The sequence below is a fragment of the Battus philenor genome, unplaced genomic scaffold (genome assembly GCF_028537555.1).
Source record: "Battus philenor isolate CCGP_79_NKW_IND1 unplaced genomic scaffold, ilBatPhil1.0.hap1 SCAF_22, whole genome shotgun sequence".
NCBI lineage: Eukaryota > Metazoa > Arthropoda > Insecta > Lepidoptera > Papilionidae > Battus > Battus philenor.
The window spans coordinates 7,000,349-7,016,938 of NW_027181685.1; the positions used below are offsets into that span (position 1 = coordinate 7,000,349).

Consider the following 16,590-nt stretch of genomic DNA (forward strand, 5'->3'; position numbering starts at 1 on the left):
AGAAGTGCTTCTATAATTTGGTTAAGGTTTTTCTAGTAATTTTCTTAGATTGTACAAGTTACAGATTCATACACAGACATTTTTGATTGTAGTAAATTTATTTTGCGCGTTGATTCTTTAATCTCATTTATATTAGGACTTTTTAACATTTTGTTTATATCTAGAAAAAAAATTGCGATGCAATTTTGAAGTTATATTCCATTTTGATAATAAATATGCAGTTTCTTTAAAACAATCGAAATATTTGTCTAAACATGGTATGGTGAATTTTATGGTATGGTGGTAAGTCAATGCCAATTGAAGGTAATATAAATTAATAAAGAAGGTAATATAATAAAAATTAATTAATATATGTTATTGGGTTATGGGCACACTATCCTAAAAAGTAAGAAATTGTAATTTGTATAAATAATGTAATTTTGGTGTTTCTTTAAATAAATGATTAACTGATTTTTATACTAACTATAAACTATAAATCATACAAAATTGAAAATAACTCCAGTGAATAAGATAAAACAACCGAACAAGTAAAACGTAAGATTGAGTTCATATGTTCTTTATATTATAATAAAGTTATTATGTTCGTTGTCTCTCACTTCGGGTACCATCGGCAAAATCACAATCTCTCAACAAGCCATGAAGTTAGCTATGTTTGGAATTTCCCCACAAGATCATTCATAAAAATGTTCGTAGACGGACGAAAGTATCCTAAATAACCCAGCGGACTAGTAAGTTGTAGACAGTGTACTACGAAGTTGCAAATGCCACTAATGCAAATATGCCACTACTAGATGGCCGCTGGAACTTTAAAGCTGTGGAGTTCACTTACAAAGCAGGCAGATGATCAAAGTTGTCGGAAGACACTGGATGCAAGCTGCTCCCGACCCATCATCTTGGAAAACTACAGCTAAAATGACGATACAGATAAAATGATGACCATAAAGAAATAATGCTCAATTTGCATACTATTTTTCTTTATTCACATCATGATGATAATGGTGAAAATAAATTATGTTACGACATTTTTGTTATTATATATCTGTATTGAAAATTCAATCAAAAATAGAAGTAGTGTGAATATTTGTGGTGGCATTACAGAGGTCAGAGCAACATAGAAAGTTCACACAAGCCATACAGACGACATTATAAAGTCGTCAGAAGACGCTGAATGCGGGCAGCTTCCAAGTCTTAGACCAGCAGTAGACATTCTAATGTTGAAATTATGATAATGGTGTTTATGCTGAAAGAAAAATTAATACGCAAATTGTATTCACGACAATTTGATGAAAATAAATTATGACATCTGTTAAATTTTGTTAATGTGTATCAGTTTTGACAATCGATTTATAAAAAAATGAAATTCAAATATAGAAGTAGCATGAATGTCTACGATGACGTTGCAGCGAGGTGCGATGGCGGTGCGGTGATGGCGGATGGCGCGTGCGCAGGCGCGGGGCCGGCCGAATCGGCGGCGCGCGGCGCGGCGCTGGAGCGCGCCTACGTGCACGACGTGTACGAGCAGGCCGGCGACGGCGACGACGCGCCGCGCCCCCCCGCGCCCGCCCTGCGCGCCTTCCTCGCAGACCTCGAGCCCGGCAGCCTCGTCTGCGACGTCGGTAAGCGCCCACCACACCCTCAACAATACACAAATCTCACGTTCCATCTACAATAATATTACCAAAACATCACCATGTCACGTTCGATGTACTATAACATTACACATTTATTGAAACGTAATTTTTTATTGATTTCTTGACTTTTCTAAAGTGCTTAACAAGGTCTGTTTAGAAAGATACTTAGTTCTATTGTTTCATCGAATTATGAATATAAACTCTTTTGAACGAATGGACTGTGGGATAACTGGGTGACTTTCAAATTTTGTGCAAGCTGCGTCATTTATTTGACAGCCATTACAAGCAAACATTCTCGTGCTGTTCCATCAAGATAATGTGTGATTAAATGTGTACCTATATTTAAAATATATATATTCGTACACATCCACAATGTTTGGTTGTTTATAATAACGTTAAGTACGCAAAAGAGATCGCAGTTTTAATTATCAGACTCGACGCACTTTTGTTATTTTTTTGTTTTACTGGTACTTAGTAAAATTAATATTACATTAAATATAATATTCTAAACAAATATCTGCGTCTTGTATATTTCCGCTAAACGATAAAGATTATTATTAGAATTATTATATGCTTATCGCTCGTGTAAACAAAGTCCTCTAATAAAATGTAAATCTGTCAACGACTCTACTACAAGGCATACGCATCCTTCAAAGATTGCCACGGTAACCGTTCAACGCTACCCGTAACTTTCCCTGGCCCTAATATTATTAATGACACCTGTATCGAAAATACATAGAGCGCCGCAAACCATGTGACTCCGAGGTAGTTGCTCCCAATTTATAAATATCTATGTAATCAACTGACATCTGTTTCAAGTGGTTATCTTATGTCCATGTACTATATTCGTAGTCTCTTAATAAAGAATAATAAATATTAAGTATTTTCAACTTTCTTGCCCCTGCACGGCACAGGCCTCCCCCAAAGATCGATGACCGGTCGTACACTGCCCACATTCAGAGACTTCCCGCGACTTTAACAACCTACGTTCTCCGTTTGCTTCGATACGAAGACGTGAATCGATAAATTTATATCGGCAAAAGAAACTCATTCAAAAATTCGCTTGAATGGTTCATTGTGAAATAAAAAGACTGGCAACCCACGCGTTCCTGTTAAATATTTAACATCGGCAAATAATTAGCAAGTCGCTTTTACTGGGATTCCCTGAGGTAAATGTCAATGTGTGGGCGTTTATTCGAAGCAAGCCAAAGTCATTTGATAACACAGTTATTACGAGGTTGTTTTTATTATTCAAATTATACATTTATTTAATCGATTTAAACCCCTAGTTCAATCTTAACGAAATCTTACATGAAATGTAAAATTTTTCCATGACAATATAAATTAAAAAAGTAACTAAAGAAGAACGAAACTACTAAATAGAAATACTCCTTGTATCAATATCATCATCATTTCAGCCGTAGAAAGACTGCTCTAGCTCTGACATGGGCCTCTTACATAGATTTTCAAAAGGTCGAAAGCTACCTGCGTCCAGCTTCTTCCGACAACCTTGACAAGGCTATGTATCTACCTCGTGAGTAGAGGTTACACTCTGCGCTTAAGGCTCAAATAATGAAGACGATGACTGTACAACAATTGATATTTCTTAAAGTACATAAATCGCTTCAACTTTATCACAGTTTATCAAAAATCAACAACCGATGCGAGACCTCTTATAAATATTGTTGACTTTAGTTTTATATACACTACTTCATAACCGGACTAATGAATCCCAGGTTGAACAAAGAATAACTCAAGAATTCAAAAGTGCTCATTAAAAATAAATGCGGCGAATTCACGAGTAAGAATTAAATATTTGAGATATAATAAATAAAATCATATGTGCAAATTCTCGTCACGATTGGCATATGGATTGGCAAGTGCATTTTTTTTATTTTAAAATATTTGGGAAATGTTGCTGCCCATCTGGGGATATTTTTCCATTAGCCGGCTCTCATAGCAGCCGTGCTATCAAAAATTGAGGGTACTAATTTATGCACCGGTTCCACTGTAATACTTTGTATATGTAATTTGTCATGATTAGTTAAAATATGGTCCCTGACTGCACTTCATTGGCAAGCTCATAGTCACTCAGCGAGCCATGGAAGGGCTATGCTTGGGATCTCCCTACGAGATACAACTGGCATAACCGGCTTGGCAACAAGTGGCAGTGGATAGGAGAAATTTCGCGCAGAAAATACGGGCGCTAGGGGCTTAAGATTCTTATTGAGCGAAGACCATGAGCGGTGAAGGAAGTCCACCCACAAGGATAGACGAGGTTGTCGAGGATATCATCGGAAGAAGCTGAATGTAGGCTATAGAAGTAGCCTACATCCTGTTCAATTGGAAATCTATGTGAAATGGACGTCCCGCGGTGGAATTGATAATGATGATTATCACAAATGTTTTAAACACACATGATACATTTTAAAACAATAGATTTCACGTATTAATATAACATTAAAAATTTAAAAATTAAACCAATCTTTTATATATTTCGTAACCAGCGCATGATATATACATTGTTTCCTTTGTCGGTAATAGATCAGCATAGTGTAAATAGCTACGTACATAGTTCCCCCACAAACCGCCCACATACTACTTTGTGTGGGAACGGAAGGTTGCTTGTTATTTTAATCTCCGTTCAGCACAATTTATCTTATATTAATTATTACAGGGTACGTAAATGCCTTTATTTAAATGTTAGCTTACTGAATACCTTCTATGTTATAAAATCTTAGTAACAGTGTTGTTATCTACGTTTTAAAGACCTAACTGGATGAATGTTACTTATATAGCCTGACACTGCCTTATGAATTTCAGAGTTTTATTTAGATATTCTCAGTACTATTTACTGTACGAATTCAATATGTAGCCTTCATCAGAATGTGACTTGTTTCTCTGTTTACAGACGTAATATCTTACGCTTTAAATTTATACAAAATAATTAATTATAGATGTAAAAGTTTAAGAGTGAATGTATAACTCTTTTCCTTTCAATAAATATATGGTGCACAACATATGCGACAACCAATGGTTTCAGAAATAACAACACAACATAATAAGAAAAAGAGTTTGTAAAATTTGGATTACTAGGTATTTTAAATTTATAATTGTTTATCATTTGTTTTTGTAGACTTTCTACTGCCAGAAATCATTGGTTTATCGTATACCAATATAAATATTTCAAATTTATTCTAGATATATAAAGTTTTTTGCTGTCAAATGACCTATGCATTAACCCCTTTGAAACTTTTAGACCTTTAACCAATATGTATTGTATTTTATTGTATGTTTTATAAATTCTATATTCACTGGATTTTATTACCATATATTTATGTATACAAAAATCATTGTAAGGTAAATATAACGAAATGGTATACAAGACATTCTTATCATTCTAGCATTTACGTGACTACGAAAATGTTAAAATAAATCGATCATCGGTATATCGTCACAGTCGACCTTCGCTTAATGTAACCACGTGCCTGAGTTTAGACTGAATGTTGGATAATTTGAACGGAAAAATGTTACAAATATCATGTGTTATTTTTTTTCGCAAGACATTGAATATGTGGTTACCACCGCAAAGCCCATCTCTACCGCTGAACACACTTATTCATCCATATTATTATTAACTAAGGTTCACTTATTCTGACCATTTGTGTATATCATGAGCTGAGTCCAATTTAATAATTAAAATCAAATTGAACTGCCTAATAATGGCCTTATTCTGCTCAAAATATGTCGCTACATCGACTTCCAATGCTCCCTGATCTGAGAAAAGCCCACAATATAGTAAGTCCTTTTTTGTGGTCATTTTCGCAAATATTCTTAAAGCTTTTTATTTTTTAAGTTCCTAACTAATTTGTTTGAGAAACTTTTTAAAATTATTGCATGATAATTCTGAAGCATAACACGTGAGTTTCTTATGAAGAGATAAACAGTTGCTTCATCACCATTATAATTCATTATCATACCTTCCTCGTAGATCTCCAATAAGCCCGGTTGGAAATGTCCTTGATCTATCGTTTTCCAATGATCTTAATAAAGTGGCGTTACGTTTGCCAATCTGTAGTCTCCACTCCTGAACCTCAAGGACCCTGCAGTCATTTGTTTTAAACTCTACGTGGCCTTCCTATTGCCAAATTCCATATTCGCCAATTCGTTCAATATCGCTTAATTTGTTCGTCTACGGACCTTATTAATAAGTTTCCAGAGGATGAAGAGCAGCGTCTTCTGTTTACCATAATATTGAACTGCGATCGCCAAACCTCCTGTTAAACATGGTGACCATGATGTCTCGCCCCATAGGGACAGCAATTCCTTGCTTCTATGAACTGAATGACGATAGACCTCCAACAACGACAGAGCTTGTCTTTAATTACTAATGTTATGTATATAGCCACTATACTTTTATTCATCATAATTCTTATAATACATAATCATTGCGTTTAATTTTGAGAGCATAATAGCTAGTTAAATTACAGAGCTACTAGTCCATGTTATTCGTTTATTAACACGTTTTTGTACACCATGGACAATAAATAGAAGAGAAGAAAAATAAACGATTCATATGGTACAAGAGGCGGCCTTATCGCTCGAGGCGATCTCTACCAGACAACTTTTGGATGTGAGATGAGAGACATGACGGAGATGGCCGTTCAGGGTGTACGCACATATAAATACATACATATATACACAAGTGTATATATGTGTATATATATATTTACGTGGGAAAGGTACTACATATATACGAATAATTAAGAGATACTATGTTACTACTATGTTATTCTACATGTTAAAATAATGAGCGTTGACCTAATTTCGTAATAAATCTAATGACGCGATAACTCTCATCTGGTATCTTCGAAGGTTAAAAAAAAGTAATCATAATACTCAATCCTTTAGAACTCTACTAAATATAGGAGAGAATGAAGAATATAGAGCATATTTAAAATACCTTGACCCGTGCACTTAAACCGTTGCAACTCATTGTTGAAGCTTTCGTTCTAAATTGTAAAGTACCCGAGTCGACTAACTACGATGTGACATAGATAATAATGAAACAGAAGTGAACATGATCTCCAATGGGACAATGCCATCGTGTCACCTTCGTTTTTTATTTTTATTTCACGGTTTAATAAAAGATTATTTGAATTATATTACTAATTGTCCCTCTCTCTACTTCGATAGAAAGTTGATCGGAATAAATATGTATATATGCTGTTACATTGTTATTAACTATTTTTTTCTTCCTCAGGCTGCGGCAACGGAAAATACTTGGACCTGAATCCGTCCGTGTACACCGTTGGCGGCGACCGGTGCACGAGGCTGACGGCGCAAGCGCGTCAACAGAACAATGAGGTAAAATATTAGATACACTTTTCACAATAAAACTTTTGAGAGTAGTAAATGCTATCATCTTTTCCTAATTGTCATTTAACCCACTTTACGTCTCAAAACCAGAGTTATCGACGTAGCTCGGGAAAGTGTTCGTCTGAAGTGATAGTGGAAAGACCATATCGCTTCAGGAACTTTCTTCTTTCGGTCTTTGGAGCCGAAAGAATCTCGTAAACCCCTGACTAGATAAATCTACGATATAGCCAAAGTCACAAAAGCCTTTGGTTGCAAGGTTTATTGGCGATCTTTGGATGTGATCTATGATGGTGTATCGTATATTCTTAAGCAAATTAAACCTTGGAATCACATTGGCTTTTGAAAAACTGACTGGGCGGGTTGTTTTAAGACTACGAAAAAAATTAAATAACATGTTTATACTTTGTACATTTACAAATATATATATATATATATGTATGTATGTGTATATACATATATATATATATATATTTTATATATATATATATATATATATATGTATATATATATATATTAGGTTCATGTACGATTTGATTACTTATTAGTAGTTTGTGTACGCTTTTACAAGAACTTTCCGGGTATTATCTAGTATATGATCATGGAAGAAATTGAGAACATATAATAACATAAACTGGAAATAAAATTCCATTAAAGTTTAAAGGATTTTGATACAACAAAAGAGTTAATTGTTAGAACTACTGTACAATTGATATCTACGAAAATCACAAGATCACACAAAAAAACTCGACTGAGTTTGTTCTCAGATAAGACGCGTTAGGAACCATTCATTCAGAGTGTCTAAGGATAGCTGAATTGCAGCACTAACGACTATTTTAAAAGTATCGGTGATGACAGAAAAAGTATATTGTAAAATGTCCTTATTAGAAGGTAACGTTTTATTCTAATTTCTATAAAATTGGGATTGCCCAATGAAGTGATCACTATAAAAAAATGCAAATTGTACAATAATTTTAAATAATAAATATTCTTTTACTAAAATTACCACTATTAGTATAATTCTTCCTTAATTAGACACTTAATATAGTATCAATCATCTTCAGGAGAACCATAATCATATCTACAATCTTTCATTAATAGTATCTATATTGTAGAAGATCCTCTAAGAATCTCAACATAAATGGATCAACTTTTTTTAACGTTACTTTTACTGATTACATATTCTGGGCATATTTGGTTCCTTTGAAAATGTAGTATATTAAGGATTGCGATATTAAAACGAACATTATGATCTAATTGTTACACAAACGCATTGTCCTTAAAGTATAGCTTAATAAATAAACATATTGACACAGGTGGTGTTGTGCGACAACCTTTGCCTTCCTTTCCGCGATGAGTCTTTCGACGCGGTGCTCTCCATAGCGGTGGTTCATCACTTCGCGACGGTGGAGAGACGCGCCATGGCCCTGAGGGAGCTAGCTCGCGTCACCAGAATTGGAGGCCGGTTGTTACTCACCGTTTGGGCGATGGAACATGAGGGCAGGAATTTTCACTCGCAGGTATTGTTCGCAAGATGGATTGACCTTAGTGTTGTTGAAATTTGCTGGATGCAGGCTGATTCAAATCAGTCCTTTTAGGAATCTATAGCGGAGGCTTATATCCAATAGAGAATGTCTTACGGCTAAAATGATTTTTGTCTTGTTGTTTTGTTATGCATGTATAGTCACTAGATCTTAACCTATTTTTTTCTTTGGTTATATACGTCAAATTTGTTTACACGTCTTCAATAACCAAGGCCATCAAAATTTTTAATTGTTTGTAACTGTAATTAAACAGCTTCTATGATAATTAACAATAATTATAATGATAAGAATCAATACAAAAGGTATAATAGGTAAACTTTTAATCACTGTTAAATTATTGGGTTAAAGTAAACCAACTAAGTATTTCACATCGCAAAGCCGACGCTAGTATCATGTAGAATATATTTTAAATGTTAGTTTTAAAACATGTTAAACAATGTTGGAAATTTGGAATTGAATACTCTTGTGCTTCACTGATTTTTGACACACTGTATCACAATGCCTAGTGTGGTCAAACATCAAAATCAAAAAATCTTTTGTATTTTTGGTTTCCTCGAGGTCCATCTTTTCCGTTAGTGAGGATAGGGATACATCATATAATTATTCCCCAATATACGCGCTACTTACCATTCCGCTGTCTCTGTTTAAATATATTAGATTCACCTAAATCTTATCCCCTAATCTAAATGCCATCATGTTTGTTTATGTATTTATATAAACAAAACATTCTTCACAGAACAGGTTTCCTTCTTACTTCTGAGATTAAATAATACAAACACAGTTTTAAATGTGTTTAAAAAGTTTATATATTTCTAAGTAGTTTAACAAACTTAAAAATTGTAGCGTACTACAAATAAACTAAATAAAATATCCGTAACATTTCATTATACGTGACATTTTATTTTTATATTAAATTTAATTCTAGGGTTTTTTTATAAATAATAACGATTAAAGTCTTTGATATCTGCTACAGAACTACATCCAAATTAAAGGAAAAATAATATTTCAGGATGTCCTCATACCGTGGCATCGCCCTGCAACATTATGCCCTCCTACGCCAACTCCCCGGTTCCTATCTGTCGATCATGAACGGTAAATATTACTAAATATATTTTATACTTCAGAATACATTTATCATGTATATTTTACATTATTCTTTTGATTTTTTCTCTTATGTTTTTTTTTACAGAAATGAAACTTGGAAAAGTTGCGATGGTTCACCGGGGTCGTCTTCACTGTCATCGCCAAATGAAACCTGCTACTCATTTGTGAGACGTGCCCTTCAGCGCCTCGCTGGACGACGTTCATTTTTACCATCATGGAGTCTTAGTACAAGAGTGAACCCTAGACCTGGCCCTCGACCAGAACCACCGGCGGCAGACTTGCCCATTGAACTGAGACGTCTTGATGAAGTACTACCATCTAGATTAGTTTCGCAAACATCTGATGCATCTACTTTAAAATCAAGGAGCTTGACAGACATAGCTGACATCGAACGAAGAGCCTTGGTCCGATCACGGTCTAGTTTGCCTAGTCTAGGCGGAGATGATTCAGAACCACAACCAAAAGATGCGCCGGTTGAAGAAGCAACTGAAGCACGTAAAAAACCTAAACTCGTAAAACAAAAAAAATCTATAAATGAAGACGACGCAGAAGAGGATTTAGATAAACCAACAGACATGAAAAGTATGGTAGAAGAAATGCCTAATTTTAAAATCCATACTCCGCGATTACAATCTAAAAAGCCCGGAGTGTTTAAGCAAACATCGCTTAATGAAGAATTAATGTCAGCTGAACGCCTAAGAGAAAAAGAAAGACTAAGAAAAAATATTCAGAAACAAGCATCTTTGAACGAAGAATATTTATATCGCCGTCCTGGAGCACTGGATTCGATACGAGACTCTATATTCTCTACATCGGCTACAACGGCTAAAAAATTCCAGTCACTTAAAAATGGTCTTACAAGTAAATTTAAAACTTCAACAACCAACATTGATAAAGTTACAGTATTTGTAAGAATGCTTCAAAGCTGGAAGACTCATGGGCACACCCCGGAAGTTCCTACACCGAGCGACAATAACGCAAACAGTGAAAAAAATTATCCAGAAAGGCGTCATTCGAAAGAAGATGGATCCGATTCTTCCAAAGATAGTAGTCTCCAAAGTGACACTAGTGTTGATTCAGAAGATAGTTTTGCATCAGTCATTTATGTACCAAAAGCCGATGGTTCTGGCGATCCCCTATCGCCTACTCCTCTTTCCCCGGGGCCAACGTCACCTCGGCTAAAAGGTTCTTCTGTACCAACATCTCCAAGAATGAAAAGTTCGCCAGGATTGCCATCCCCTAGGATTAAACAATCATTTTCTTTGATTCGACCACCAGCATCACCAAATTCTACACAGAGCCCTGGCACAGTAAATAAAATTCTTGTTGCACAGTATAGTTTAAAGAATTATTCAACACCGAATTCTGGGAGTACTCCTCCTCCTTTAAAACCCCAGTCTAAAAGTCAGCCAAACTCCCCACCTAAGTCAGAATCCGACGAGAAAAGTATTAAACCAGAACCACCAACTATAATTAATCGAAATATATCAATAGAAGTATTCGAAGAGCCTGATCCTATACCTCCAATTAAAGAGGAAGAAGAAACTCCGACTGAAGTAACAAAAGAACTTCTCGCTGAAATCAATAAAGATATTGAAGAAATACATAAACTAACTGCTGACACAAACGACTTAAAACCGCGCGTCGTTTTACAAGATATTAAACCCTATCCAAAAATTACTTTACAAACAGTGGCAGAACTACCAGAAATTCCGCAATTCAAGCCCAAGGAACCTAATAAATCACCAACAAATGATACTCTAGACTCACGTTTGGCTGATAGGAAAAGAAAAGAAAGAATAAGACAAATCAAAGAAATGCTCAACAAGGGAATTCCTCCTTTAAGTGTATCAAGAAGACCACCGTTCCCTATTGTAAGAACCAATAAACCTGAGCCTATAGCTAAAAGTCATCCAAAACTTATGTCCCTCGAGCTTTTTAATCCAGCTACTGATGACATGGATAGTGATTCGAGCGGTGTTTCTTCACCTGATTCAGTAGACAGTGTGATCAGCGTAATCCCAGACGAATTAAGAAAAACAGCTATAGAAAAAGGTACATTTCTCACTTTGTTTATTACCTTATTATAATTATTTTGCGCTTGTCTCTTTTAATTCTGGCTATAACTATAACATCAAATATCTTAGGTTTTTTTTATTATTATATTAATATTTATAACCTAGAAAAACACGTAAAACGGGTATCAGAAGAAAAAAAGAAATTAAATATTAGAATAAAAGGAATATTTTTTAAAATATTTTTGAACGTTAGTTTTTATTTCTTGAATATAGCGAGTATCAGAAAAAGTGAGAGACATGGATTTCTCTTTGAACGTTAAATTCCATATTTACATTTAATTTACATATGTAATTCTTCTCTTTGACAGATTTGCCCAATTCATCCACATCAGAGGAAAAGGAAAAGAAAGAGACCGTACCTTCTAACACGTCGGACAAATCTAATTCATCTTCGCCTGCACAAAGTTTAATCGAAGCAGCAGCTGAAGTTGCTCATTCCCTAGACGAAACATGCGAAACTGTTATTCAATGCAGTCCTCGAACGAAAAGAAAACAATTTGATAAGATTGAGAGCGCTGAAGCTTTGGCTATTGTACAGGGTGCATCGAGTAGTAGCAGTAGCAGCAACTGGAGTCTTAATAAGCTGTCACCAGGCGATTTAAGGATATTAGAGGACAGATCAAGATCGCAGTCTCATACTAGCTCAAGTGGAAGTTCCTCAAGCTTAGAGCGTCTTTCTCCAGGTAGGCGATCAAAAGATAGATCGCCAAAACTTGGTAGCACAAGCAATTCCACGTGGAGCTTAAATAGACTATCTCCAAACAGACTTGATGGCCGATCTCTAGATGAAAAAAATCATAGAAGTCCAACAAGGCTACCGTATGACTCAATATCTATATCTAGTACCGATTCAGAAAAATCAATTTCAAAATCTGAAAGTTTCAACAGGAACATGGCTAACGAGCCATTGGTGACTTGCAAATCAGATATGTTAGCTAAGGAAGATGACTGGGTAGTTGAACAAGATCGTAATCAGCATTTAACAGAATTTGCGGAAAAACTGAGTGAAAAATTATTGCAAGAAATTGATGAATATTCTAAACGCATCAACGAAGAGGATTTTGATTTACCGAGTAGCAGTAGCAGTGAGAAAAGCATTTCACTTCGATTAAAGCGAGAAGAAGAAGATAGAAATACACAAAAAATTCTTGACGAACTATCAAATAGTTTACAACATTTGGAAGAACCGTATAAATTAGGTACAGAAATGCACAGCCAACACAAAACAGGCACAAATGAAAAAACTAAATATATATCATCCCTGAGTGATACACAAGAGACAGACATTAATAAGCTATTTCCAAAATGTGGAACAAAAACCAAAAGCAAGAAGAGGTCAAAAGATGTTGATCCGATTATTAATAAATACAGAGAATTAAAAAAATCTTTGAAAGTGGCTAGTGATGAAGACGTATACCTAAATAACTGTGCCAACATACAGTACAATGTTACAAAAATAGGTATTGATGAGAAATTACCAGAAGTCGAGACCAAAAATCCAGACGAAGACAGTGCAATTTCTTCTAGCAACGGAAATCCAGAGATCACAGTAGAATCCGGAACTTATGACACAAGCCAGTCTCTTGAAACAGGCTATTCTTTAGAATCAGAAATAAGTGTAGATTCGTTATGTACAAGCACTGACAAAAGGTCATCTTTGAAAGTTGGACAATCGACCGACTCGAGTGATTTGGATAAAATGGAAATAAGTCCCGAATACATAACCTCTAGATCGAGTGCTAGTACAGCACCATTGAAATCGGGCTTTTCTATAGAATCCAGTGATACATCTGCAGGGAGCGATTGGAGTCGAAGAGATAAAACTGGAAGCACAGCTTCTTTGGGCTGCGCTAGTTTGGCTTCCCTGCCTTCGTGCAGTGAATGTTCTAAAGAAAGAAAACTATTGGAAAACAGGTCTTCTTCTGAAGATACTGCAACAGTACCAGCTGTGCCATCTAGAGCTGCCGCACATGCTCCACTTCTTCCATCCTTGAGTGATGGATCAGACAGTCTGCCCTCCGAAGGCGGCGCTGTCACTTATCATCGATATTACCACGTTTTCAAAAGGGGAGAACTAGATCAATTGATCGAGAAATATGTTGAAAGTCTACACGTGGTATCCTCTTACTACGATCAAGCTAGTTGGTGCGTTGTGGCGGAAAAAGTACAAGTATGGACCATCTAACCTGTTTTAGTGACATACATTCTTCTCTTATTTTGTGCTTGTGTTCGCAAATCTTGTGACGTGTTGTATCTATAATCTAACTAAACAAGAATAATCACTTTCAGACATTTACGGCTGCTAAAAACATTGCAGTGTTCTACATCCAAGTGACCTTCCTTACAAACTATTTGTGTCTATTAACTTGTACATTCAACGTATAATTAAAGATAGTTAATCATGTGCAAATGCCAAAAGCGAAGCTTTTGTTTTTTAATATATGTAATAGTCACTCTATACTTATTTAATAGTTGTTATTTCTATAACCATAATAATATTGTTCGCCCTATTTGATGTAGTCGAATTAATGACTACGTTTTGACTACGGGCATTTAGTATTCAATGCGATTATAGAACTCGCATGAAATGAAAACTAAGAGCTTTAAATAGAGAAAATTTAATATAATATATTATATACTTCAGTGGCTCAAAATATTGTAAGCTATTCATAGCTTATTTAATAAAGTGTCTATCGTTCATGTATACCTACACTAATATTGTATGTAATTCAACTTTTCCGTGGCCGACTTATACCGTTCTTCAAAACCGGAACACCTATTGCTATATAATCTCTTTAAAATTATTAAAATTATACTCTATGACAATAACAAATATAGAAATGACATCACTAAATTCTTCTAGTTAATAAAATGATATTTCAGATTTTAAATTTAACCTAACACAGGTTTAGGGTTGTAATATAATTATTCTTCGGTTTTGGAAACTGGTATAAGCTTGTTTGTGTTCTTTTAACCTAGTTAACTGTATGTTTCAGTATTAAAATGTAATGAGCTGGCCTCTTAAAAATTGGTTACTTATAAATTTTGTATGGGTCCACGGTATGTTCTTTCACCAACTTTTACCGCTTAAAGTCATACTAAATTCGGACCATTTAGTGAGGTTAGAGAATTTAGTCATCGTAGTTGCATAGCTGAAGTCCCTTGCCTATTTGTAATATACTTGAAGAGTACAAATAAATTCATACAAATCAATCTGTACAATATTAGAAATACTTACTGTGTCCAGTGAATGTTCTTAAAGAAACTTACGCAAGCATGCGTTTTCGTGTATCTTTTGTCTGAACATGTTTATATAGCGCAAAGACACATTTATCGAATTAAGTAAGATTATTAAATATACTTTCATGTTTCATTCTTTAAATCCCTAATTTCCTGTAAGAAATAATAATCAAAGCGTTTAAATATTTAATACAATTGCTTTACAACTTAATTGGAGACGACGAAAACAAATCACTTGTATGAAAATGGAATTTCACAAAATTAAGTATTTATTTCAGTTTAAAAATGCAGTATGAAATTAATCCTCGGTTTTACATTGCATAATACAATTGAAAGCTGGCTGTTCCTCACTTCAAAAACTTATATCAACTAAAACTCCTCGCTGGTGAGATTTTTTTAAAAATTGTTCTTAGCTGTTCCATTCGTTTAAGAAATATTCCTACATGTTGTCTCTAAGCCATATGGTTTCAGAGAAATCGTAGCGAGTCAGTACACAGGTGGAAATCTAACACAGATAACAAAATAATATTTTGACGTAATCTTATTTTACATTATCTCATAATTAGCTTGACACTATTACAGGAATAATACTGTTCTAAACTGCATTATTTGATTAGTGTATTCCAATCTGTACACGAACCCTTTGTTATCAACACTTAAGTATTCATTAGAATAATTTAGAACATAATTAATAAATGTCAAAAAAATTACATTGTATATTGTAATATTTTTCACAAAAATACTATAATTATGTAAAATTCCAGTTTAGATACTACAACATCAAAAAAGCGTCATCCGCAACCGTACCACATTGAATAATTAGCTAATACGATACTTATATTGTTTATAAAATATGAAAATATTGGTTATCATTGTAAATATTCGCTATAAGTATATATACAAAAGCTACTAGACATTAATTATGTTATCAAAAATCAGTGAGATTAAATTAATATATAGCATAGATAAGACTCACACACTGTACATTTAATGCTAAAACAGAATCTCAGAACTAAAACAATTGTATTAAATGTACAGATAATGCGTAGTTCTTGCGTTGTCTTTAGAAATCTATGCAATTAGTTAATATTACTGGAAACGTAGAGATTAGGTAAAGAACAATATATAAAATGCACAACCGTTACCACATTAATTTGTAATTCTATATAAGTCTACAATATAGTTCTTTAACATCGATCTAATCAACCACATATGCAGTTTAGTGAGATGTATGACCAACGTGGATTAAGTTTTCACTAAACTGTTCTAGCTTTATCTCTTATATTCATTTAACTCATCATACGCTATTGTATAATGATTTTAATATGATGTATTAAGTTCAAATGTTTTTAAGTAAGCCCGGGGGGTGTAATGTTAATTTTATCGAACGTTGTGAAGTTTTTGAGGCATATCAGTGCTGTTTAAAAGTAGGTGAATATAATTTTCCTATTTTTATACATTATAATTTATTATGAATTTTTCGTACAGGGTGTCCAAGCAAGATAACGAAATTTTAAACAGAAACTGCACGTAGAGAAATTTAAAGTCATAGATATTATTCTCCAAGTGACCAAATTACCAACTGGTATATACGTATATATTAAATAATGTTTAATA

The 16,590-nt window shown here is 34.4% G+C and overlaps 1 protein-coding gene across 1 annotated transcript; it reads left to right on the top strand.

Annotated features, from left to right (window-relative positions):
- Positions 1-1,426: 1,426 nt before the first annotated feature.
- On the top strand, positions 1,427-13,943 carry fid (fire dancer). Its single transcript, XM_068767066.1, has 6 exons — positions 1,427-1,616; positions 6,895-6,998; positions 8,324-8,527; positions 9,561-9,643; positions 9,741-11,710; positions 12,042-13,943. Exons 1-6 carry the CDS (start codon positions 1,427-1,429, stop codon positions 13,916-13,918), a joined length of 4,428 nt encoding a protein of 1,475 aa, XP_068623167.1. The 3' UTR covers positions 13,919-13,943.
- The last annotated feature ends 2,647 nt before the right edge of the window (positions 13,944-16,590 follow it).